The following is a 24,766-nucleotide window of genomic DNA, read 5'->3' on the forward strand; positions in this document are numbered from 1 at the left end:
GTTGACCTATAGTTTTTATTATTGTTTTCAAAAAAGCTGAACATAAACTAAATAATTGTAAAATTTTAGCGATGTTTGTAATTTAGTTCTTTTTATTTTTGATATTACATTTGTACCTCTATTTCCCTTATTCGTTCCACAGAAAAAAGGACATAAACAAGAATATATGCTTCTTTTAGAGGCAGATTGTGAGCTAAATGAACTGTGACCCCATTTTTTTTATTTCATTTTTCTATTAAGAAAATGATAACGTTCATTTATAGAAAAATATAGCAAAATCATATATATCATGGGAATTGGTAATATATCTAGAACCAATTCCGTTAACATTTTGGATATAGTTTCTAAAACTGTTCGTAAAAAACGTTCTCACGGTCGTAGAACAAATCGCAATCAAAGAAAATTTCGGGCCAATCATACCAATATTTCGGACCTAATTTCCATTTCAAAAAACAACGGCAGACATTATCTGTTAACAAAACTCTGTTCGTTACAGGTTAACAGGTTAAATACAATTTTGGAGGATTGCAACACAATTTCATATAGCAGTCCTAAGTATGAAATTGTTCAAATTATTATGGCATATTGTTATTCTAAATTATTTCCCAAAATTGATCGCCCTAAAGATCATAAAAAACATTTTATTAAAATTAAGTATGTCAATAAAGGCTTTGATTTTGTAAATATTGCCGGTATATTTAACGACCATTCTGTTAAAGAACAAATTCCTGGATATTTTGACAATACTGAGCTACCTCTTATTTGTTATATTTACAAGAAATCTACCCGGAAATTTGTGTTTAATTATAGTCAATTGTGTAAAGATGTTAATATCAGTGAAAATACACCTACTTCATGTAATTGCAGTAATTCCGAATATATTTATGGACCCATTTCCCATGTTATAACAGGAGATCTTAACATCGTTCAAGACCGAGAGTTAAAATCATTCCTCAGTAAAGGACCTAAATATCGTCCCCCGTCAATTATTAATTGGAATGAGTGTCGTAATATCATCAACGACTCACTCCATACTTACTGTATGAAATGGATAAAACGGGAAAAAGCTGACAAAAAATCTTTGGACTCTTTTTTTAATTCAGTAATGAAGATAGTTGATATACGTATTCAACATTTTAAAGAACATTTTACTATAAACAATAACCACAATAAACCTATTTCTCGTATCAAACATAAACTAAAAGAACTAGCCAAGGAATTTGTTTTTGTCCCGGCAGATAAAGCTGCTAATAATATTATTATTGTTTGACGTAAATTTTACATTGAGGTTCTGAAAAAGGAAATCACCAATTCACCAACATTCCAACTGACTCCATTTGCAGAAAACGAAATCTGTAACAAACATAATCTTTTAGCCTCCGCTTTACAAGCAGAGCCAAATACAATGAAAGTCCCAACTATGTATTGGCTTCCGAAGCTACACAAAACCCCTTACAAATATAGATTTATTTCGTCTTCAAGCCATTGTTCAACTACTAAATTGTCTATTCTTCTTACCAGCACACTTGGTACAATTAAAAACCTGATAATAAATTGTTCAAATAAGGCCTTCGAAAATAGTGGAATAAATTACTTTTGGAGTGTCAAGAACTCGTTGGAAGTACTTGATAAATTGCATGCTTATATTGGTGATTTTGAATCTGTTCAAAGTTTTGATTTTTCTACCCTGTATACCACATTGCCTCACATTCTCATTAAGAAAAAATTCACACACCTAATTAAATGGGGATTCAAAAAATCAGAATGTGAATATATATGTTCAAACTCTTTTAGGTCATTTTTTAGTAGCAATAAACAAAAAAACTATGTTAATTGGACATGCTTTGATACTATATATGCCCTTGAATTTTTACTAGATAACATTTTTGTTCGCTTTGGGGATTCCGTATATCGTCAGATTATCGGAATTCCAATGGGGACTAACTGTGCACCACTTATTGCGGACCTGTTTTTGTATTGTTATGAGTTACAATTTATGACAAAAATAAGCAAAGACCCATCGAAACAACATCTGATAAACAAATTTAATAATACTTTTAGATATTTGGATGATATTTTGGCTCTCAATAATGACGACTTCAGTATGTATATTAATGAAATTTATCCTGTTGAACTTACTTTAAATAAAGCTAATACTAACAATGACCACTGCCCTTTTCTCGATCTTGATATCTATATCACTAATGGAAAGCTGAATACTAAAATTTATGATAAAAGGGATGATTTTTCATTTCCTATTGTTAATTATCCGTTTTTAGATGGTGACGTTCCCTTGTCACCATCTTACGGTGTTTATATATCTCAACTTGTACGATTCGCTCGTGTATGTAACAATGTTTTAGATTTTAACGAGAGAAATTTATGTATTACTGAAAAATTATTACACCAGGGTTTTCGATATCACAAACTAGTCAAAACATTTACTAAATTTTATCATCGGTATAAAGACATCATTCGTAAATATAGCTCAACATGCAGACTTCTAATACGTTCAGGTATTTCACATCCAATTTTTTATGGTAATATTCTTTATAAAGCACAAAGGTGTCAGTATTCACCTCAGAAACTTACAAAAACTTTGAATAGACTTATTAAGAAGGGATATAATTACGATACTGTTGTCAAGTCATTAAAGATTGCATATTTTGGCGTTAATATTGAGTTACTGATAAGGTCTTTGCATCGGAACTAAACACATTATTTTTAAAAAAACAGTTGTTGGCATGACACGGGTTATGTTCTTCTCATATATGTTATGATGGTATGATACTAAACCCCTAACGGGAAGGATTGTGCCTGATGTTCATATGATGAAATCATAATCTTTCAGTCAGTTTAATTGAAGTCTGGAGCTGGCATGTCAGTTAACTGCTAGTAGTCTGTTGTTATTTATGTATTTTTGTCATTTTGTTTATTTTCTTTGGTTACATCTTCTGACATCAGACTCGGATTTCTCTTGAACTGAATTTTAATGTGCGTATTGTTATGCGTTTACTTTACTACATTGGTTAGAGGTATAGGGGGAGGGTTGAGATCTCACAAACATGTTTAACCCCGCCGCATTTTTGCGCCTGTCCCAAGTCAGGAGCCTCTGGCCTTTGTTAGTCTTGTATTATTTTAATTTTAGTTTCTTGTGTACAATTTGGAAATTAGTATGGCGTTCATTATCACTGGACTAGTATATATTTGTTTAGGGGCCAGCTGAAGGACGCCTCCGGGTGCGGGAATTTCTCGCTACATTGAAGACCTGTTGGTGACCCTCTGCTGTTGTTTTTTATTTGGTCGGGTTGTTGTCTCTTTGACACATTCCCCATTTCCATTCTCAATTTTATATATATATATAAAAATAAATCATTTATACCCGCGAGCCCCCTTAAGCGGACAGTTTAGTTCAATTTTGTCAAAAAAGCTAAGAAACATCGTTGATGAATTTTTCACTTGGACGTGAATAATTCGACATTATGGAATCCGTATTCATGTGACATTCACATCCTTAGATAGAGATTGCTTACGCCTGAATTATGCGTGTTCAGTCATTTAAAATAAAACAATGTCAACATTGAAAAAGGAAACATGTGTACCATTTCGTCGACTGATTTGACTCGATGATTACTTAGCTAGCGTCTAGACCAAAATACACACAAAATGCTGATGTATATTAGTCTATCCAGTTTTTAAAATTGTTTATTTCAGATGTATTGTAATTTTAATGTATGTTTTAGAATGTTATAAATCAAATATGAGAATTCAAGTCAAATCAGTGAACATGAATTTGAAAGCTAATACCCCTTTCAGACAATATTTTAAAATACGAATATTAGTCAATTTATGCGCAGTTTTCTATTTTAAAATACAAGAAATACAAGAAATTTAAGCTCCAACATAAATGTTTGAAATAAGATTATAAATCTGATACTCAAATCGAACAAAATAATGTCTTATAAATTTTACCTGATGATATTTGATTTCTTGCTAATATTGTTTAATTATCGTATTAGCTGGACCATGGACGTAACATAGAATATACAATACTTCTATGGCTGGACCAAAAGGTAAAAAATCATCACCAACCATTTTAAACATGCATTCATGTGTCTACTTGTTCCGTCCATATATCGACATTTCCACGATATGGGTTTTTTTCTTGAAGGGTGTTGAAATAGTTCTTTTATCTTTAATTTCATTTCATATAAGCCATACAGTCAAAATCATAACAACATGCTTTATAAAACAACAGTTTTAGTCATGTTAATATTTGAATATTCATGATAACATGTTCATCTATATTCTAGAGTAAAAAAATCATGAAATTTTATGCAATGTCTTAAGCACGGGTTTCATTACTAAAGCTGTGTTTAGATATCGAAAGGTATTAATTTATTATTTTTCATCTTGAAAAAGACCTGTTCCGTATCCTCTATGTCTTAAGGACTAAAATTATCAACGGAAGCATCAACACAAAATATTACAAGTTTGTAAGTCAAGAGTTGTCGTTCTTTATACATCATATCCATGATATCAGTAGATGAACACTGTGTTTTTTTTGTATTCAAAACATATGCATTTTTTTCGATAACTTTTTAAGAATTGACGTATCCGTTCATTATCGTAGTTCGAGGCATAACAGAGTTAATTTTTTTTCTTAACTTAGTGGTTAGAAACTGAGTTACATGATACTCAGTATACTCGGTACCTTGAAAACATCGTGTATAGTGTTTTTTTTTGTACCCTCTATTACTTTTTAATTTGAAAATGTCTTCTTTTATTTTCGTTTTCAATAAACCTGTATGAACGCAATGGTTACAAGGCATAAGACTAAATAACAGTGGAATGAACCACTTGGTAGTAATATAAACATACACTGACATTCCATTAACAGTGGCATCATTCAGGTTGGAGTTATATTCACGAATACTGATAGTCCATTGACAGCTGCATCCTACAGATGCAGTCAATAGAACATATACTGACAGTCTACTTACCGCGAAAACAACGACTTAGTGGTGATATAAAAGTATACGAACATTTCACTAATTGCGACATTAGCTATGTTTAATATTACAGTAATAGTTAACATGATTCCGATTTCCTTTCTTCTGAAAGATTAATAGCTAATAAATGAACTCCAAGATACCAGGATAGAAATTAGCACGCGTCAGACGCATGTATGTTTCGTCTACAAAAGACTCATCATTACTTGTGTTGTAGGTTATACTCCTCTGTTTATTTTATTGTTTAACTAACTGTCTTAATGCTATAAGTACTTTTCATTGTCAATGTATGAAAAAGTAAAACACCAAGGCAAGTTTAAAACGTAAAGTCCCCATATAAGATGGCAGGCAAAATTAACGGCTCAAACACATCAAACGGATGGAAAACAACTGCCACATTCTTGACTTAGATAATTTCCTATATGAGATGCGGAATATACTAAAATGAACATTCAAATTCATTCATGGAAAACAAACTGACAATGTTATGGCAAAAACAACGAACTACGATCAAAACTTAAATACTAACATAATTTCCCGGCATGCATTTGACGCACGATGAATTGCTCATAAAAGTACATAAATTCTGTAGGTCACACTGGAGAAAAGAAGGAATGATTTTGGTAATGACAATTGAAACTTTTTGATCGTCATTTGTGAGACATATTTTCTTTTTTCGAAGGGATGATTTTAATTTCATTACTTCAAACCCTTAGTTAGATATATATCTTGTAAGCAACAACCCTCTATGAAGCAATCATGATAGGGAAATACAAGATTTAGAATATGATGGACAAAAAGATGTCAAGTAGCACCGGATAAGTGTCTCTGAAAATTCACAAGTAATTTATATAAATATGAAAGTGCATAATTTTCCAAATTTATTTATAAAGTATAGCATGTGACATGTACCATTTATTTCTAAACAATAACTTGCAACATGCGCTTGTGAAGTAAACATCCTCGAAATGAGATTAGACATTTTATTTCTTATTACATTATCGACCTGTACCGTAGTAAATAGGTAAGTTACTAAAGTAATTACTTAATGTTTCGGTATTGATTAGTGCAATACATGTATTAATGGCTAACAAATAAACACGAGACACTTTCATAGTGATTAAGATTATAACACAATATTTACTGCTGTACCCTATTTTTGACATTTTTACCTATTATGTATTTTTGTTTTATTTACACATCATTGTCAATATAATGGAATTTTGTGCCACTATCATACAAATTGAGGTTTAGCAAGCTATAAAAACCAACTGTTATCGACCATTGTCTACTTACGAAAATGCTTGTATCTATGACAGTTGCTACCCATTTGTTTGATGTGTTTCAGCTTTTTTATTCGCCATTTGATATGGGATTTTCCGTTTAAAATTTTCCTCGGAGTTCGTTTTTTTTCTTTTAACAGTGCATGTATAAAGGTAATGTTGCAACTTGTAAAAACAATTTATCTATCATTTACTATGATATAAAACATTATTTAAAACGGTGGTCATCTCCATAGTTATTAGATGGCATCTAGACTAAAATGCACACGAGATTTTGATATATGTTATCGAGTACATATAATAATGTTAACTGTTTACTTAAGACTCATTGTAATTTGGTTATACGTTTTAGTATGTTATATATCAAATATGAGAATTTGAGTCAAATGGGTTAACATGATTTTGACAACGAACGCTCCTTTACATTGGCACATTTCATTTCCGTGGCGATTGGTAGGTCAGTGTAATTGGAACCACTAATAAAAAGTCAGTAGTATTTGGTATGCATGTGTATAAAAATTAGGATATCTAGGCTCTGTTTTCATTGACTTTGAAAGTTTTGTATAGGTCATATCTTTTAGAATTGTCATTATTTCAAAAGGAGAAGGTCCGGTGAGGGCTAGTTTTGTCCTATTATTTGACGTAAATCTAATGAAAGATTTTTTGACTTTTTTGACACACTTAAGGGTCTATCTCAGTCAATTCAATTAGTCTATGTAAAAGATTTGGACTGATTTGGTCAATAAAGATGCTCAAACTCGAGCTTTGTTATGAAATATCTATCTACTATGCCAAAAAAACGGGATGGCTTTTGCCTAACATGTAAGTGGCCGTATACGTGTTCCGTCTCAACATATATGTTATGTACTATCACCGAACACAACATGTATTCAAATATTAAGATTGAACACAAATGCGGCCACTTCCATTTTGGACTAATGCACAAATTGTGAAGATTTTAGTTAATATTGCATGAATTTTTGATGCCTATTTCCGGATGCATGTGCATTGTATTGTCAAAACACATAGGTACGTATCAGAAGATGAGGTATGAGTGCCATTGAGAAACTCTCCATCCATTTGAAGTAAAAATTTATAAAAGTAAACCATTATTGGTCAAGGTAGAGTGTTCAACATGGAGCCTTGGCTCCCATCAAACAACAAGCTATAAAGGGCTCCAAAATTTACTAGTGTGAAGCCATTCAAACGGGAAAACCAACTGTATAATCTATATAAAAACAAGAAACTAAATTCACTTATGAACCACACAAACAGACGACAAGCACTGAACACGAAAACCACTGAACATGAGATTCCTTTCCATATTTTTTGAACAGAAGTATTCTTCTGTCCAATAAACTGCTCGAAGTTTACATTTAACAAATGGTAAAAATGTTATATATGGGGGTAAAAAAAGGGTCTGAATTGGCCTACTCCTTCGTATTAATCTAACTAAATATATATTAAAGTCACATATATCTCTGTGTCAACAACGTTTTTTTAATATTTATCCTTGAAAAAACATTTATTTGAAACAAGAGGGGGATGGCTTACAGTCTAGTCAATCTATAGGGAAAAGGATTAAACATACACAGAAAATTGACCCGATTGTTTTTGCGCCCATGATAACCATCACATTTAATATATTAAAAGTCTAACAAGTAAAGGATGGTATAAATAGATGAGTTAAGGTTAAAATCGTCGCATTTAAAAAGAAAATTAAGGAAGACTTGGATCTTATGAATTACTTCACTGATAAAGCAACATCTTTTATTATAATTTAACTGACAAAATTTCACGGTCAGAAATTAGTATTTTAAGGCTTCATCTAAGATTTTATCATAAAATCTCGGAAATAAAAAGCCGGAAATTTTTATCTAATGAATATCTTTTTAAAAAACATGACAAACTTGAATTTTTACGGAAACTGACAAAACTTCATAACCTAAAATAACTATTGTAAGTTAAAACATAAGATTTTTATCATGTTATCTCCGAAAAAAGGAAACCGATTAATTTGTTAAATGTAATGCAAATATTGACCTTTTCGTCAATATTTTTCAAAATATTTACTAAATAAAATGAAATATTTAACATTTCTCATACCAAACAAAATTAATGATATATTGTACTCAAAGGCTTCTTTTAAATTGCTTAATTTGACGAATTTACGGGAAAAAATTCATGTCGGCTACAGATAACTAGGAAAAACCCATGAGCTACGAGATATCCAAAATAAAATTTTGAATTTTTTTTGTTCAATACTGGTTGAAAGTAATGTAGTGAAATATTAATTCGTTTTTAGCAGCCAACTTGTCAAAATTAGATTCCCCCCTCCATCCATGGTTATTTTATTAAGTTGCAAATGAATAATTCGACCTGATTGCAACCGTATTTATATGACCTTTGATTTAACCCTTTAGCTAGAGATGGGTTACGCATGTATTCAGCTATTAAAAGGAAAAGAACGTCAACGTTTGAAGTGAAATAAGGATGCACCATTTGGTTGACTGATTCGATCAACAATAAAATAATTCTTATACAGGTAAAAACGATAATAAACATAATTTTAATCTACAAGATGAAATCCAACGGAACTAGAAAAATCTAATTGAACGTGGTTGCTATCTGTTTATTTTCATATGTATGCTTATATATAGGGAACACGCATATACCACAGATACCATTTGTTTCCCTTTCCTGTCCTGGTATTACAAAATATCATTTGGTTGAAATGCACTAGAAATCAGCAATAAATGGGAGATAACTCCGTAATATGCTATCATTCTAACAAAAATTTATCTAGAAAAGAATTCTCTTATTACCACACACAGAGAAACGAAAGGCTTACCATTTCTATTTTAGGAGTGTAAAATCCAAGCTGATCATGAAATTAGTTTTCTTGACAGTAGATTTGAGCCCATAACCCTGTGACCAAAACGAATATCATTTTGGTATTTAATGTTGATATCAGAATAAATATAACAGTTATAAGGGCGGTACAGGGGATTTAGGCTTATATAACCTGTCAGTGCCCTTCATTCGGAATATAAAGTAACAGGACATAAAAATAAGACGATGTAGTAATCTTGCCAATGAAACAACTGTGTATAAGAGACCAAATAGCGCAGATTTAGGCAAGGTAATAGCAGCCCTTTTACCGTGTGAAAATCCCGAAAAAAATAGAATTTAAGGAGGAAAAGAACGACAAAGAAAATTTCCAGCAATCCTTAAATCGTTGTGTTTGAGGCCGTTTGATTTCATTTATTCTTATTTTGCAGTCAAACAACATTTAAATAAAATGTAGGAAATTAGTTTTTGATGAATGACAAAGATTGTCAGTATACCCCTCCACTTTTCTTGATCTTTGCTGCGATTCTTACTACGTTTCCGCGCTATTTGTGCAATCAAAACTGGTTTTACTTTAGGTCTGCGTTGTATTTGTTTGGTGTTAATTAATAGCCTTTGTATTGTTACTTTTATTGCGTTCTAAAAATGTGTTTTTTGACAGTTTTTGTATAGGAACTCAAACTTACCTATGTACACAGAGGTCTTCCAGTTATGTATATTACACAACGGCATGTGGTTTTTTCAATTTGGAGAGGTGTGGCAGGTCTAGGTAAATATAAGATTAAAATGGAAAATAAACTATTTATAATTTTACTTTCTTCATTTAAGAGTATAAAAAAGAAAACCGTAAAAAAGACATTTGATCGAAATTAAACAACGAGAAGTAGTATTGCCGATTTTCATTCTCCATTGCGAATAACTATAATATATATGTAGTCATAAAAGCCATGTATGTCATTTCCGTCCCATTTTCATGAGGAACTGTGAATCAAAACTTCCTAAAACGGACCATAATTCACAATATGATGCGTCACACAGCTAAATAACTATAATGTATCATAAGTTACCAATCTAGCTTTTGTCAGTTATTCATAGAACGTAATGCTGATTGTTTTATATCAAATTTGTTCATTTTGTTTATGTTTTTCGAGAAAATAAAAACACAGCGGATTGGATGGAACTTGTGGAGTGCCAATGATCTTTCTTCGAACTGAAAAAAAATAATGATGTTGTACAAAAAGTACCAAAATCGGCCAGTATTTAATCTATTTTATTTGGACAATAGTGGACTAATTAGCAATCATCACACATTTGTTTTACAGGAAATATTATGACCATTCGTATAAAAGATGTACACGGTCCTGTCCTCCAGGTAAGCTTGGTTGTACACGCAAAACATTGACGGTGTGTGATCATTTATAAAAAGTTTATTCTAATTATTAACCAATGTTTTCAGAACTACATTCTTTAAAACAGTAGACCAATTTGGACTGGTTGAAGTTATATACCATGTATACTTTTTTTTATCTGATTTGTATCACTCTTTTCATTGGAATTGAGTTACTGAAGCAGGTCATGACCAACTGCACTAAAGCATGAACAAAAATCACTGCACTTCAAATTTCTTTTCATACTAAAGTTGCTACCTATAATTTGTATCACTTGAAATGCTAAATCTGCTTAATTTCTATAATAAACGGAATAAAATACTGAAAACGTCTTTTAAAATGAATCTTGTACCAAACCAAAGCCCATAACAATGTTCTGGACCTACCGCTGCAGTGAAAAAAATAATGCACGACAAAAACTCAAGTGCAGGTTGGTGTTATTGTGACCTGGATGGAGAGTGGTCTCCTTTGCACTCATTACATATTTTCTTATATCTATGAGCTTGAATTTATATTTTGAATCAGTTAAATGTTAGATTTAAAGTTTTGAATATGTAAAAAAAACCCACCTCATTCGAATGGGAAGCATCCAATGATTCCTCAAATCTAAAAAAAAAAAAAACGATAACCCATACACTAGCAGTGAAAACTATCTCCTTTTTTATATCTGTATCTTTTGAAACCTTGTCATATCAGCCTTATTATCATGTCAGTCTGCCATAAGAAATTACACAAATTATGATATGAAAACAAAGGATAAAAAATTGTGAGAATGAGTTTGGAGTACAATTCAATGAGACATCAATCCAAAGATACATTAAAACCACATCAATAGGTAAACATACTGTCTTTAACAAAAATTAGGCGTCAATACACTATGCTAAGCTGTCATATTGTGTAAATAAACATAATTTAATTTAATATAAATACTCAGTTGACGGTAAATGGGGATCTTGGACAAGTAGCAGCAGTTGGTCAAAATGTACGAATAGTTGTGGAAGTGGTAATCAAGTTAGGAAAAGAACAAGATCTTGTGATAATCCAGAACCATACAATGGTGGAAGACAATGTTATGGACTTAAAACTGGAGTAGAAAATAGATATTGCCACCACAATCCATGTCCAGGTTGGTGTAAACGAAATCTAACTGTAGTAAACAAGTGACAAAAGAGAGGCAAACGATATCAAAAATATGATCATACTCATAAGTCGAAAACGAACCGACAATGCTATTGCCATATTAGGTGTCAGACCACCAATTACACCCTCAAATTTAGAACGTGTGTAAAAGTAGCCCTACTCTGACACAAAATTTTTTTTTATGTCCTTGTTTACATAAACTAACAAACAAATTTGCAGAAATGAAACTTTTTTTGAAAGAAAAATATATTAAGACCATTTTGAGCCAAAATTTACGTGTCTATGAGTTTGCATTAACAATTGAGGTATATGCGCTCCATAGTATACTTATTTAAATTTCCAGAAAACCAGGGATTATTAATGAAGTACCCCTCTTTGAAGGTCAGTTTCTTACTTAGAAGGCTTGAAAGGTATGTTGAAAATTGGCATGCAGAAAGCTGATGCATGTACAAGTCAGGATCTACTTGGTTTCTATGAAGTTAAACTTGAGATAAAATATTTAGAAAACTGTGAAAATTCAAAATTTGGTTGCCCAGATAGGGATGTTTAATTGATGGTCTGACACCTAAATGAAAAACGATCAAAAGACAAACAGTAGTACTCAAAACACAACATAGAAAAGTGAGGACTGATCAACATGAATCTATTTGTTTTGAACAATAAAATATGTTTAAACTAACATGAATGCAACAAAATCAGTACCGAACAGTAGTGTATTGATATTCAGAACTTGTAAATCCATAAAAAAATGACTAGAAAAGAGAAGTCGCACATTAATTAAACCGGAACAAGACTGTTCGTTGACAGGGTAAGCATTTTCTGCAATGCATACGCCATCCGCATTAAGAACTCAAACTCAGAAAATATGTGACAAAAGAGAATAGGACAAATCTATATTTAAGGAGATATGGTATGATTGGGAATGAGACAACAAACCAACAAGTTCGAATGATATATAGAGAAGTTATTTGAAATATACTTAAAGTATTGTTGGTATTGGTCAAATGATTTATTTAATGATGTATATTACCGATTAACTATAATATTTAAAAGAGGGGCGAAAGATATAAGAGGGACATTCAAACTCAAAGATCGAAAATAAACTGACAACGCCATCGCTAAAAAAGAAAAGACAATCAGACACATAATAGTACATAAGACACAGCATAGAAAACTAAAGACATTTGATAAATTTGAGTAAAGTAACAATAAAGGTTCCGAATGAAGAATCTTAGCAAAATATCAGCAAGTTCACCTTTTATCCATATAAGAAAATAATAATTATAGTTCAAGTCAACGGAGGTTGGTCCCCTTACGGAAAATGGAGTTCTTGGACATCGTGTACTGTACCATGTGATAGAAGTACCAAGTCAAGAGGCAGAAATAGGGCGTGTTCGAATCCGGAACCCGTGTAATTAAGGAAATTGAAACAAAAATGATTCAAATGAGATAGTAACATAAAGACAGTTCAGATATCCATCTGGTAAACTTTTGAAGATAAACAGCTGAAATCGCCTGAATTTTAGATAAAACAAGTTCTTCCGACAATCGTATTTTCCTCTTATGTTTTCGTAAAATCACTCAAACTTCAATGATTAAGACAGCAGTGATGTCCTGTGATGTCTTAAATGGAAGAAGTATGCAATATATGGGTTATACTGAATCATAATATTCTTTAAATACGATTCAGTATACCATTGATTTGCATTCTTTCTATACATAAGAAAAATGTAGTCATTCCTACTTATTATAACGATTTATGAAGTTATGAATATTTAAAAATAGATTATAACTCTTTATGTGTATAATTTGGAAATTGATGGCGTTGGATGTCTGACGGTTTTTGAAGTTCTCTGTCTTTATTAAGTGTACCTTTTGATTGGGTTGAAGAAAAGTAAAATTTTTTTTAGACAAGACGCTTACATCGGCTACTCTATAATATTCAATCATTAAATTTGAACGTGTGTACATTTGGGGTTTTAAACCACATTTAGCAAGATCAATCGACGAAATATTGATGTTTTATTTATTTTGATTATAAAAGGCATCAAAAGAAATAATAAAAAGTATGAAGATTTTTTTTTCTCACTATATATATAGCTATCATAAATACAGTTGATCTGTAATTTTTCAATATTTAGATATTTTCCCTTTTCAGTTGATGGCGATTTGAGAGACAATAGTCAGTGGTCACCATGGGATACATGTAATGCCACATGTGGTGGAGGAATTTATAGTCGATATAGAAACAGGACATGTAAAAATCCAGATCTTATATATGGTGTAATGAATTGTTCTGGCAGTAATACGGAACGGCAAAAATCTACTTGTAATACTCAAGGGTGTAAAGCATCAGGTACAGTAACTAAACATTTGACCTCATATTAACTGGACTCCTAATCTCTCAATATAAGATATGTTTTGGTTTTCTGTTGATACAGTTTAATTTTGGAAACTTTCAAAATAGTCTTAAATTTCTTTATGACTCACAATTTATCCGAGCGTACAAATTATCGAATTCATCAACAATATTGGATAAACTATCAATTAGATCATTACGCATGTTTTATTGAAAAAAACAAAAAAAATATGGTTTTTAAACCAAATACGATATGATTTTCGGAAATTAAAATGTATTGCTTTTAATTATTGTATTATTCACTGGAACATTTTAGAGAATCACAGCAGATGTTAATTATATCTACTTTTAAAACTGAACACACAAACGTTGTTAAAATATATTTATTAATAAAATTGAGAATGGAAATGGGGAATATGTCAAAGAAACAACAACCCGACCAAAGAAGTACTAGTTTATTGTGCTTATGTAACGTGTAACCGGGCGGGGACGTTTAGATATTTTTATCCTCGGGTTCGTACCAGTTTCCTGGGATTTGAAAAGCAATTCAAAAGTTCTAAAGTCAACAAAAAGTTTACACTATCACTATCAAATATGAAACAAATACTATACTACATAAAACGAATTTCAACACCTATCAACCTAACCCGAACTTGTTGAATTGAAAACTGTTTAAAACCCTTTCAGTCCAATACTGTTTAAAACCAACTGTTTGAAACTATAGTCTGGAACCTAACTGTATAGAACTGGTTTGAAACCTAAATGTATTAAACTGGTCTGGAACCTAAATGTTTGGAACCTGTCTGGAACCTAAATGATTGAAACTGGTCAGACGGTTTGGAACTATTGTCTGAAACCTAAATGTTTGGAACCTGTCTGGAACCTAAATGTTTGAAACGGGTCAGACGGTTTGGAACTATTGTCTGAAACCTAAATGTTTGGAACCTGTCTGGAAACTAAATATTTGGATCCTGTCTGGAACCTAAATGTTTAAAAACGGGACTAAACCTTAATGTATCAAACCGGCTGAACCGAAATGTATCAAACGGGCTGAAACCTGAATAAAACGAATGTATGGAAACTATTCAAACTTTGTACGTATGAAACTTTATTGAAATATGTTTATAAAACTGTTGGAACAGGGTAGCACTAAGGTATGGTTTAACAACAAACACTCACTGCAATAGTGAGAGATGTGGAACGCAAAACCTTAGCACTAACCCTGTTTATACAACTTCTACGGAACCGAAACTATTTATATCTTCTCAACAGGTTTCAAACACTCCACTTTGTTTGAATACTCCTGCTACTCGTCTTTAAATATTAACGGTCCTACCTTTTTAATCTTCTTCTTCCGACGTCTCCGATAAGAATGACAATTTACATTGGATAGCTAACCACTATTTATACTTCTAACGCGGACCTCGAAGAGAGCACCCTAGCAACAACTGTACAGGTAAAGCGTCTGATAGCAACCAAGGATAAAGGGATGATTTTAGATACAGTTTTCAACGATAAAAAGATGATATGGGAAACTAATATAGATATCGGAAAATATATAACCGTAGAACTATTATTATATTCTTAAACAGTAAATTCGTAACACTACCCACGCCTCCGATTTCATGCGTCCTCGCATGAGTTTACAATTTTGTACTGAGTAAATCAAAACACAATCAAAACCGTTCTCGTTAACACTAGCTGACACCATACCAAGGTCCTACTTTAAACCTCAATGTATCCACTCATTCCGCAGAATATCTCTCCCAGCAACTGTTTGTACACCGAGGGTTATACCATGATAACCAACTAATGGCTTTCCTACAACAATCTGTCGACAAGCGTCAGACCTAGGGGTACCTTAGCCTACTCACAGTTCTGAGGTTCCTGTCAGCTTCTTTCGACTAGCATGTTCTTTCTGTTTTGATAGCTAAGTTCCTATTCTCCAAATACTAGTATCATACTTTTATTCACATTTGTACAAGCAACTGAATACTGAACTTAAATTAAATTTTGACCATATATAACCGTTTCAAATATTATATTTTGAATACCACTTGAAAAGACGTGTTGTCAAAAAAACCGGCTTAAAACAATTTTGCCTCACAACAGGCCACTTACGGACCCCTCAAAGAGTTGTTGTAAAGGGTTCTTTAACGTGCACAGGACGTGGTACTCCCTGAACACGGGACCTCGGATTTAACGTCCCCATCCGACGGACGGACATATACATTTATGAACAACAGAAATCAAAAACAAGTTTTATAATACAGTTTCAAAATATATGACGCTTCCTGCATCAATAAACAGATATTTATTTTTTAAACCAACCAAACTGTCTCATGCTCCTCAACCTTTTCTATCTGGTGACCGTTCTCAACATACTTTGTAAAGATCCTAACCATTTTCCTTTCTTTTACTACGTTAGTTTGTGTGGCTTGTTGTTTTGTAACAAACTTCTGTCTTTTAGGATATTCCACTTCTTCACTTACCTCTTTCTCAATATTGTCCCCTCGTATGAAGGAGTGACACTTTCTCTTTGTTGGTGCCAACATTAGTAATGGGGCACACCTTTTCCTTACTGTAGGGCCACTGTTTTCGTCTTTCGGCGTTTGATATACCTTCTTAGTTTCTTTCTTTTGTGACGTGTCTTCTTCAGAATATACCGTACAATGATAAACCGCTTCCTTCTCTTCATCCTTATCATTGACTGATCCGTCTGTGCCTGGTTCACTATAGCATGCTTTCAGTTTAAAATCCTGCCCATCGATACGTGCATCATCCGGATTATCTAAGTCTACACTGCTAATGTCATCCGAAATATCTTCTACTAGTATCAGGTTTTCAGGATCAGACTGATCAAAATCATCTTGTCCTCTTTCTGTAACACCAACCTTCTTTTCAACAATTATGTTACCACTTTTAATAGTCTCTACTCCATGAATGTTTTTCGTGTGCCTTTTTAGATACTCCTGCTTCTTAAAAATTATTCCACAGTCTTCACATCTGGTCTCAGACTTTCCTTCTGAACAGAGAAGTAAATGATTTTTACTTTTTGCAACAAGAGCCCTACCTACTATTGCTTTATTAGTTCTCTTATAGTCATCTATAGGTTCAACAAGTTTTGTTTTAAATGAGTCAGGAACTTCATTGAATATAACTCTATTTTCAACAATCTCACGTCTAGGGTGTGTGTTGATAGTTTCTGATACTGCAACCCTATCACAGCCTATGTGACCTTGGACATAGAATCTAACTTCATGTCCCTTAATAGTTAAAGTCCCCTTGTATATATTTATGTTAGCTTCATGTGTTCTCAAGAAATCTAACCCTAGTATACAATCTACATTAATGTCAGCAACTATGGCAGCGCTCACACATTTGAACGTGTCAGTTTCAATTTCAAGTTCAGTTTTGCCTGACACATGCAACGAATGTCCACTAGCTGTAAGTATATCCCTTTCAGTTGGAGTTAAATAAGGCATATTTGACATTTTCTTAAACATTTTAGTGGAGATAACTGTAACTGTAGCTCCAGTATCTATCAACAAATCTGTGATAATTCCGTTTACTTTTGCTTTCAGAAACATACCTGCATCAGGAAATAGTTTATGAACCCCTACTTTTCCCGGTGTCGAATCTGAATTGTCATAGTTTTGGTTAGTATACCTTTTAGGTTTGTTCTGATATCTAGGGTTCTGATAATTATATTGAAAGTTTGGATAAGCAGGACAGTTAAATGCTCTGTGGCCTACCTCGTCACAAGCATAACACCTAAATGAACAGGGCTGCGGGGCACCACCCTGCTTCCTACCTTTATTGTTTTGTTTCAAGTCTTTCATTTCTTTTTGCAACTCTATTAATGTCTCAGACATTGTTTTTAAAAGCTGACTTGTCATGTTGTCAGCACTGTGTCTATTTTCAGATGCAGTTCGTAAAAATCCCTGACCTTCAATCCTTTTGCTTTCAGCTTTGTTAAAAGCCTCAAGCTCAACTGCATGTCTGATAGCGTCATTTAAATCAGTAGGTCTTGCCTGCTTTATTCGGAGCCTCATATCCGAATCTATTAACGAGTCTATGAACTGTTCTGTTGCCAAAGTCTCTCGTACTTCGTTTGGTGCAGTTGCATACGCAAGGTTAGTTAACCTTCTTATGTCTTGGCCCAACTCAGGCAAGGTCTCTACAGCTCTCTGGTGTCTCTCTCTGAGCTGGGTTCTGTACAGCTCCGTTTGGTTAGACGGAGAAAAACGCTCTTCTAATGCCTTAACCAATTCTTTGAAATCTTGTCTAGACTCCTGGGTTAAGTTTCCCAAAACACCTTGAGCCTGACCCCTGAGAGAAACGGCCAAATACAGACCTTTCTCTTTGTCTGTCCAATTATTAATTTGGGAACATGCATCAAAATGTGACCTAAAGTCAAGCCAAGGACCTTTCCCATCATAGGTAGCAGTTTTAATTATGTTTTTATTTTTGTATCCATCCGAAGGATAGGATTGTTTATCTTCACAAGACTCGGTATCACGAGTTAAACCAGTTTTACTTGTTCTTTTTGTGACAAATTTGTCATTAATTGGGAATTGTAATCGTTCAGTAAAATGTTTCGAAGTTTGTTTTTCCGCAGCAGGTGTCGATGTTTCAAACCTGACTAAAGATCTAGGTCGGGCTCCTAAACCGCCTCCATTTACACTACTACTTACAATGTTTTCATAAATCGGAGAGTTTGTTTGTTTTGACAATTGTTCGGAACGCCGGACTGAACCTATCCCCGAATCACTATGTCTAAACACTGTTCGGGGTGTATCAACATGGGAAATTGATCTGTTTTTAACATGCCGATATTTTTCTAATTCGGCAGTTAAAATATCTATTTCCTGACTTAACTGTTCCTCAGTTAAACTTATGTCAGGATCATATAAAACACTATCTTTCCTATGTGAATTCATGATAAAATACAATTTATATGTACAAAATACGCTTGAGAAACGCTAGACAAATCCCACCGCTAAGCCACCATTTGTAACGTGTAACCGGGCGGGGACGTTTAGATATTTTTATCCTCGGGTTCGTACCAGTTTCCTGGGATTTGAAAAGCAATTCAAAAGTTCTAAAGTCAACAAAAAGTTTACACTATCACTATCAAATATGAAACAAATACTATACTACATAAAACGAATTTCAACACCTATCAACCTAACCCGAACTTGTTGAATTGAAAACTGTTTAAAACCCTTTCAGTCCAATACTGTTTAAAACCAACTGTTTGAAACTATAGTCTGGAACCTAACTGTATAGAACTGGTTTGAAACCTAAATGTATTAAACTGGTCTGGAACCTAAATGTTTGGAACCTGTCTGGAACCTAAATGATTGAAACTGGTCAGACGGTTTGGAACTATTGTCTGAAACCTAAATGTTTGGAACCTGTCTGGAACCTAAATGTTTGAAACGGGTCAGACGGTTTGGAACTATTGTCTGAAACCTAAATGTTTGGAACCTGTCTGGAAACTAAATATTTGGATCCTGTCTGGAACCTAAATGTTTAAAAACGGGACTAAACCTTAATGTATCAAACCGGCTGAACCGAAATGTATCAAACGGGCTGAAACCTGAATAAAACGAATGTATGGAAACTATTCAAACTTTGTACGTATGAAACTTTATTGAAATATGTTTATAAAACTGTTGGAACAGGGTAGCACTAAGGTATGGTTTAACAACAAACACTCACTGCAATAGTGAGAGATGTGGAACGCAAAACCTTAGCACTAACCCTGTTTATACAACTTCTACGGAACCGAAACTATTTATATCTTCTCAACAGGTTTCAAACACTCCACTTTGTTTGAATACTCCTGCTACTCGTCTTTAAATATTAACGGTCCTACCTTTTTAATCTTCTTCTTCCGACGTCTCCGATAAGAATGACAATTTACATTGGATAGCTAACCACTATTTATACTTCTAACGCGGACCTCGAAGAGAGCACCCTAGCAACAACTGTACAGGTAAAGCGTCTGATAGCAACCAAGGATAAAGGGATGATTTTAGATACAGTTTTCAACGATAAAAAGATGATATGGGAAACTAATATAGATATCGGAAAATATATAACCGTAGAACTATTATTATATTCTTAAACAGTAAATTCGTAACACTTATAAAGCATGTTTTTATGATTATTATTTTTTTTATATAGATTAGACCGTTGGTTTTCCCGTTTGAAATGTTTTACACTAGTAATTTTGGGGCCCATTATAGCTTGTTGTTCGGTGTGAGCCAAGGCTCCGTGTTGAAGGCCGTACATTGACCTATAATGTTATTTGGATGGAGAGTTGTCTCATTGGCACTCACACCACATCTTCCTATATCTATTGTAAATCAGTTTGAAAAACCACGGCCATTTCGCAATATCAAGAAATCTCCGAACATGTATGTAGCCATTGGCGTAGAGATTTGTTCTACCATAAGTCGAAAAAAAAAAAACTGACACCGACCATGGCAAAATAAAAAAGCCAAACCATAAAAAACAGTTCTCAAAAAACAACATAATATATTTAGACTCAGCCAAATGATCCCCACAAACAACAGGGGGTGATTTAAGGTGCATTGAAAAGGTAAGCAGATCCTTTTCCACATGTGGCACCCGTCGTTATGGTCATATAAAAACAAACACAGTGATAAGTGATTCAGTGGGTCGCATTCTGGGAAAGGAGGACGGGAATGTGGTTACAACAATTCGAACATATCCTTCATCATCTGTTAAAAATATTCAATAGTTAAGAACCAAGTCAAGATAGCGGTCGTAAAATATACTTTGTAAGGATCGTTCAATGACTGGACGAGAAAGAAGAGGAAACATCGTATCTACGAATAAAACTTGTCAGAAAATGTTAATGCATAAGTGGATGAAGCAAGGACAAAACCATGTATGAACGCAGATGTTGTTGCCAAATAAGTAGAATCGTTAAAGGACAAACTTCAAAATAGTTAAAAGTACGGCAGTTTCTTTTAGACTTGAGTCTAGGCACCAACATCGTCACATTTACTACTAACTAGTATTCAACAACCGGTTAACAGTTTTTTCTTTTTTTCAACGATAACAAATATTTTGTTCACTCATTTCCTGGTATAAAAATACTTAAGTAGGTCAGGTCGCATACTAAAGGACCCCTGTATTTTGATAGCCAATTATATTATACATTGACATTTCAAAAAGTAAAATCACAAAAATACTGAACTTAGAGGAAGATCAATTGGGAAAGTCCATAATCACATGGCAAAATCAAATAACAAAACGCATCAAAAACGAATGGACAAAAACTGTCATAAAGCATTGAACTTATAGCTTTTGTAATCCATTGCATTTCTGCGTTACCAATTTCAATATCGCACATCAACGTGGTTTACAACAAGATAACGTCACAATCCTACCACCGCACTTCATGTGACTAAAAACGCACCTCAGCGCCAAACCATCACATTTCAGACTCACGGGGTGGAATCTACGTCATCACGCAGGGTGTCGGCGATTGAAATTGGACGACCATCTTGTCGCTTCAAGGTAAGAATTTTACTTATTATGCCAGTTATATGAGGGTTATAATTCTACAAAATAGTCCACCAAGGTTGAATAAAAGATTTCCCAAAAAATGACAAACTGCAAGAATTGATAGCACTTCCTCCTGCAGTTCTTACGTATTATAATGTGTGGTTGAACAGCGTGTAGTTAAATAAGATTGTTTTTTTAATCTGGTGTCTGGGATGACATTGCATAATTGTTTGGGTGGAATGCCTTTACCAGCATAGTTTCCCATATGAGATCTTTTTGTACTGTAGAGACATGAAAATTGGATTAAAAAGCCAAATTAACTACGGTATCATCTGCAAGTAAGTTTTGTCATTTTTTGGGGGATCCTTTATTAACATGTCGTTTTGAAGTTGATCTGCAAACAATCGTATGCATGGCCCTGTTGGTCCTCTATCGTGACCTTTGCTCAAGTCTACTGGCGGTTTTGTTGAAATTTGTTCAGTAATTGACATTGGGTGAAACTTAATATTTTTGCCAGGCGTTTTTAATTTGATGACAAATGAGGATTTGCATGGTTTTGATTTTTTTTACGGATGGCGATTTAGTGGGCGATCTGGTCGGCTGGTCAACATCAGGTTGTATTCGCGATCGTTTCCGCCTGCACAAGTTTAAGTTTGATTTGCGTCTTATCATGACCATTAGTTTTATCTGAAAAAAGAAGAAATTAGATCTAGTCACATGTTGAATAACATGTGTGTTAAAATGGTATATATTAGTGTGTCCTCGACATCCTTCGATATTCGATGTGTTGCCGACATCCTTTTTCCATTTTTTTAAAAATAAGACGTTTTCGACCATAATGACGGATATTTGTGGGTAACAAGTATTTTCCTGAGTACAATAAAGAATTCGGACATGTGAATTTGTTGATAAAGTAGGCGGTTCTTGATAATCAAGATGTTGTTTTGAAAATTTTTGCCGATATCCTGCATGTTTGACCTAATTCCTAAAACTGGTTTCGAAGTGTTTGCAAAATTGAGATAACCAATAATATTGAGCGATGGCTCATTTATTTTCCTACTTTATATAGCCTTTGATGGACTATTTTGTATAATCATCACCCTCATATAACTGGCATAATAAGTAAAATTCTTACCTTGAAGCGACAAGATGGTGGTCCAATTTCTATCGCCGACACCCTGCGTGATGACATAGATCCCCCCTTGAGACTGACCATTGTTGTTCGGAGTACCATCGCGGCACAAAGTCCTACATATATAAGGTCAATTTAAAAATGAAGTTTATGTAGAGTGTAAAGTATACTTTTACATGGTACTTAAACACCCAACTCAGAAGAAAATGCACAGCTCTGAATATCACAATCAAATGATTAGAGAAGGTAATAAATGGACATGTATACACAATATTCCTTCAGTTGAAATTGTTAATGTAAAAAAGATCCCTTTTGCAACTGCTAAACACAAAATAAAATCCTTGAAAAAGATTCAACATCAATAAATTAGGTATGAGAGAACTTAAAATCAGAAACTTAGTGGATCGCTTCAAAGACTGGTGTTACTTATACTTATTGTTAAAGCTTAATCTGCCTATTTTATTTTTTAGTTCTTAACTATGTAATTATACCAGGAACAGTGTTCCCTTTAATGGTTGTTATAATTGTGTATGTGGTTGTTTGGAAGAAGAAAAGAAAGTAAGCTTTACCATAATATCGTTGTATGTCGAGGAGAATACTCAGTCTTACTTTGAATCGCAAAATAACAAGCTGAAAAACAGGGCGTTCGAATCAAAGAGATTAACATGAGAAGTCTCAGCGTTAATTTTGCTTCAAAAATAATGTTCCAGTTATTTACTGTGTAAAGCAGTTTTTATATATCATCTAACGAAAAAAGTCATCGAAACTGTCAACACCCTTTGAATATATATATATTAGCCTGTTCAAATAAAAAATGTTTGTTTCAACTTTATATATCATAAGATACTATTTTATAATTGGAACTCATATTTAACCAATAAGATGCAAAAGTGTCCATGCAAACTCCATGGAACCTCTAATTTGAAAAAAAATGTGTTGTCATGAAAGGTCTACGCAAAGGGCATTTACGATATTCATATAATGTGTCTGCGATAACCAAAAAGAACAGAAAAAGATAATAAGTACTATATTTTTTACGTAGAATATTTATCGTGAATGAAATACTGATTGAAAGTCCCTTTGGTATCTTTCGGCACTCTATTATTCTCCAAAGCAAGCTAATGTGGTCTCTAGTGTTGTGTGTATTTTATTTTTACAATTAAATCCAAATTGCTTCCCTTTTCTAAAGAAATCACTTTTAATATAAGAAAACTTTCTATACAAGCACTAGATCCAGATTTGATTTTCAATTTTCAGTCGCACAAGCGTTACGACACATTGTATCCAGAATTTTGCATACTTAAAGCCAGGGAAAGATAAAGCAACTTCCGAAGATAACAAACATTCACGTAAGTTGGAAGAAAAGCAAATTACAGATGGAAACATAGAGAATCTATATTTAAACACGAACAATAATCTGAATTGCAGTTCGGATAATGATCCAGGCGATAATACCTACGATTATGCTGAGGAGGAGGAGGATCATTTTGATAAAAATGTCGATGACAACGTCTTTATGAAGAAATTACTGTAAGATGTTAGAGGTTATTATTTGAATAGAAAATGTATTAGAAATCTGATAAAAACGATAATAAAATCATTCTAAGAAATTGAGGACAATAGAAAAGTGTTATTTTTATTTTAAAAGTTTTCAGCCTTGGAGAAAAAATATTTCTTAAACCCCAGAAATTTACTGTAGGTTAATTGTTAAGACAACTATGCATCAGTTTACTCTGTCCCGGATTGTATAAGTTGCTGTAATGGCGATGCAAAGGAAATTCATGTTTCTAACTGGGATGTTAGTCGAATTTGTCGAAAACAAACAAACTACCTTTTGTAAAATAAAGGTAGGGCTTTTAGGCCTGTATATTTGAACAAGAAAATTAAGTTTTTGTAATTTGCGCCTGATACATGGATGTGCCAAAAGAATGTGAATAAAGTGTAAATAGATAAGAAAATAATTTCAAAGAAATATTTATATTATATGCACATGTTTCGCGAAAATGGAAAGAAATGAGGAAGTTTTCCAACAACATAACTCTTGAAGTCCCCAT

General features: G+C 33.3%; 1 protein-coding gene across 1 annotated transcript; it reads left to right on the forward strand.

The window, feature by feature from the left end:
* The first annotated feature begins 5,913 nt into the window (after window positions 1-5,913).
* On the forward strand, window positions 5,914-24,766 carry LOC139492816 (netrin receptor UNC5A-like). The gene is made up of 7 exons (XM_071280972.1): window positions 5,914-6,036; window positions 9,807-9,914; window positions 10,468-10,517; window positions 11,468-11,659; window positions 13,832-14,029; window positions 23,183-23,270; window positions 23,970-24,766. The coding sequence occupies exons 1-7, from the start codon at window positions 5,981-5,983 to the stop codon at window positions 24,244-24,246; spliced, it is 969 nt and encodes a 322-aa protein (XP_071137073.1). The 5' UTR covers window positions 5,914-5,980; the 3' UTR covers window positions 24,247-24,766.

The sequence above is a fragment of the Mytilus edulis genome, chromosome 1, assembly GCF_963676685.1.
Source record: "Mytilus edulis chromosome 1, xbMytEdul2.2, whole genome shotgun sequence".
NCBI classification, from domain to species: domain Eukaryota; kingdom Metazoa; phylum Mollusca; class Bivalvia; order Mytilida; family Mytilidae; genus Mytilus; species Mytilus edulis.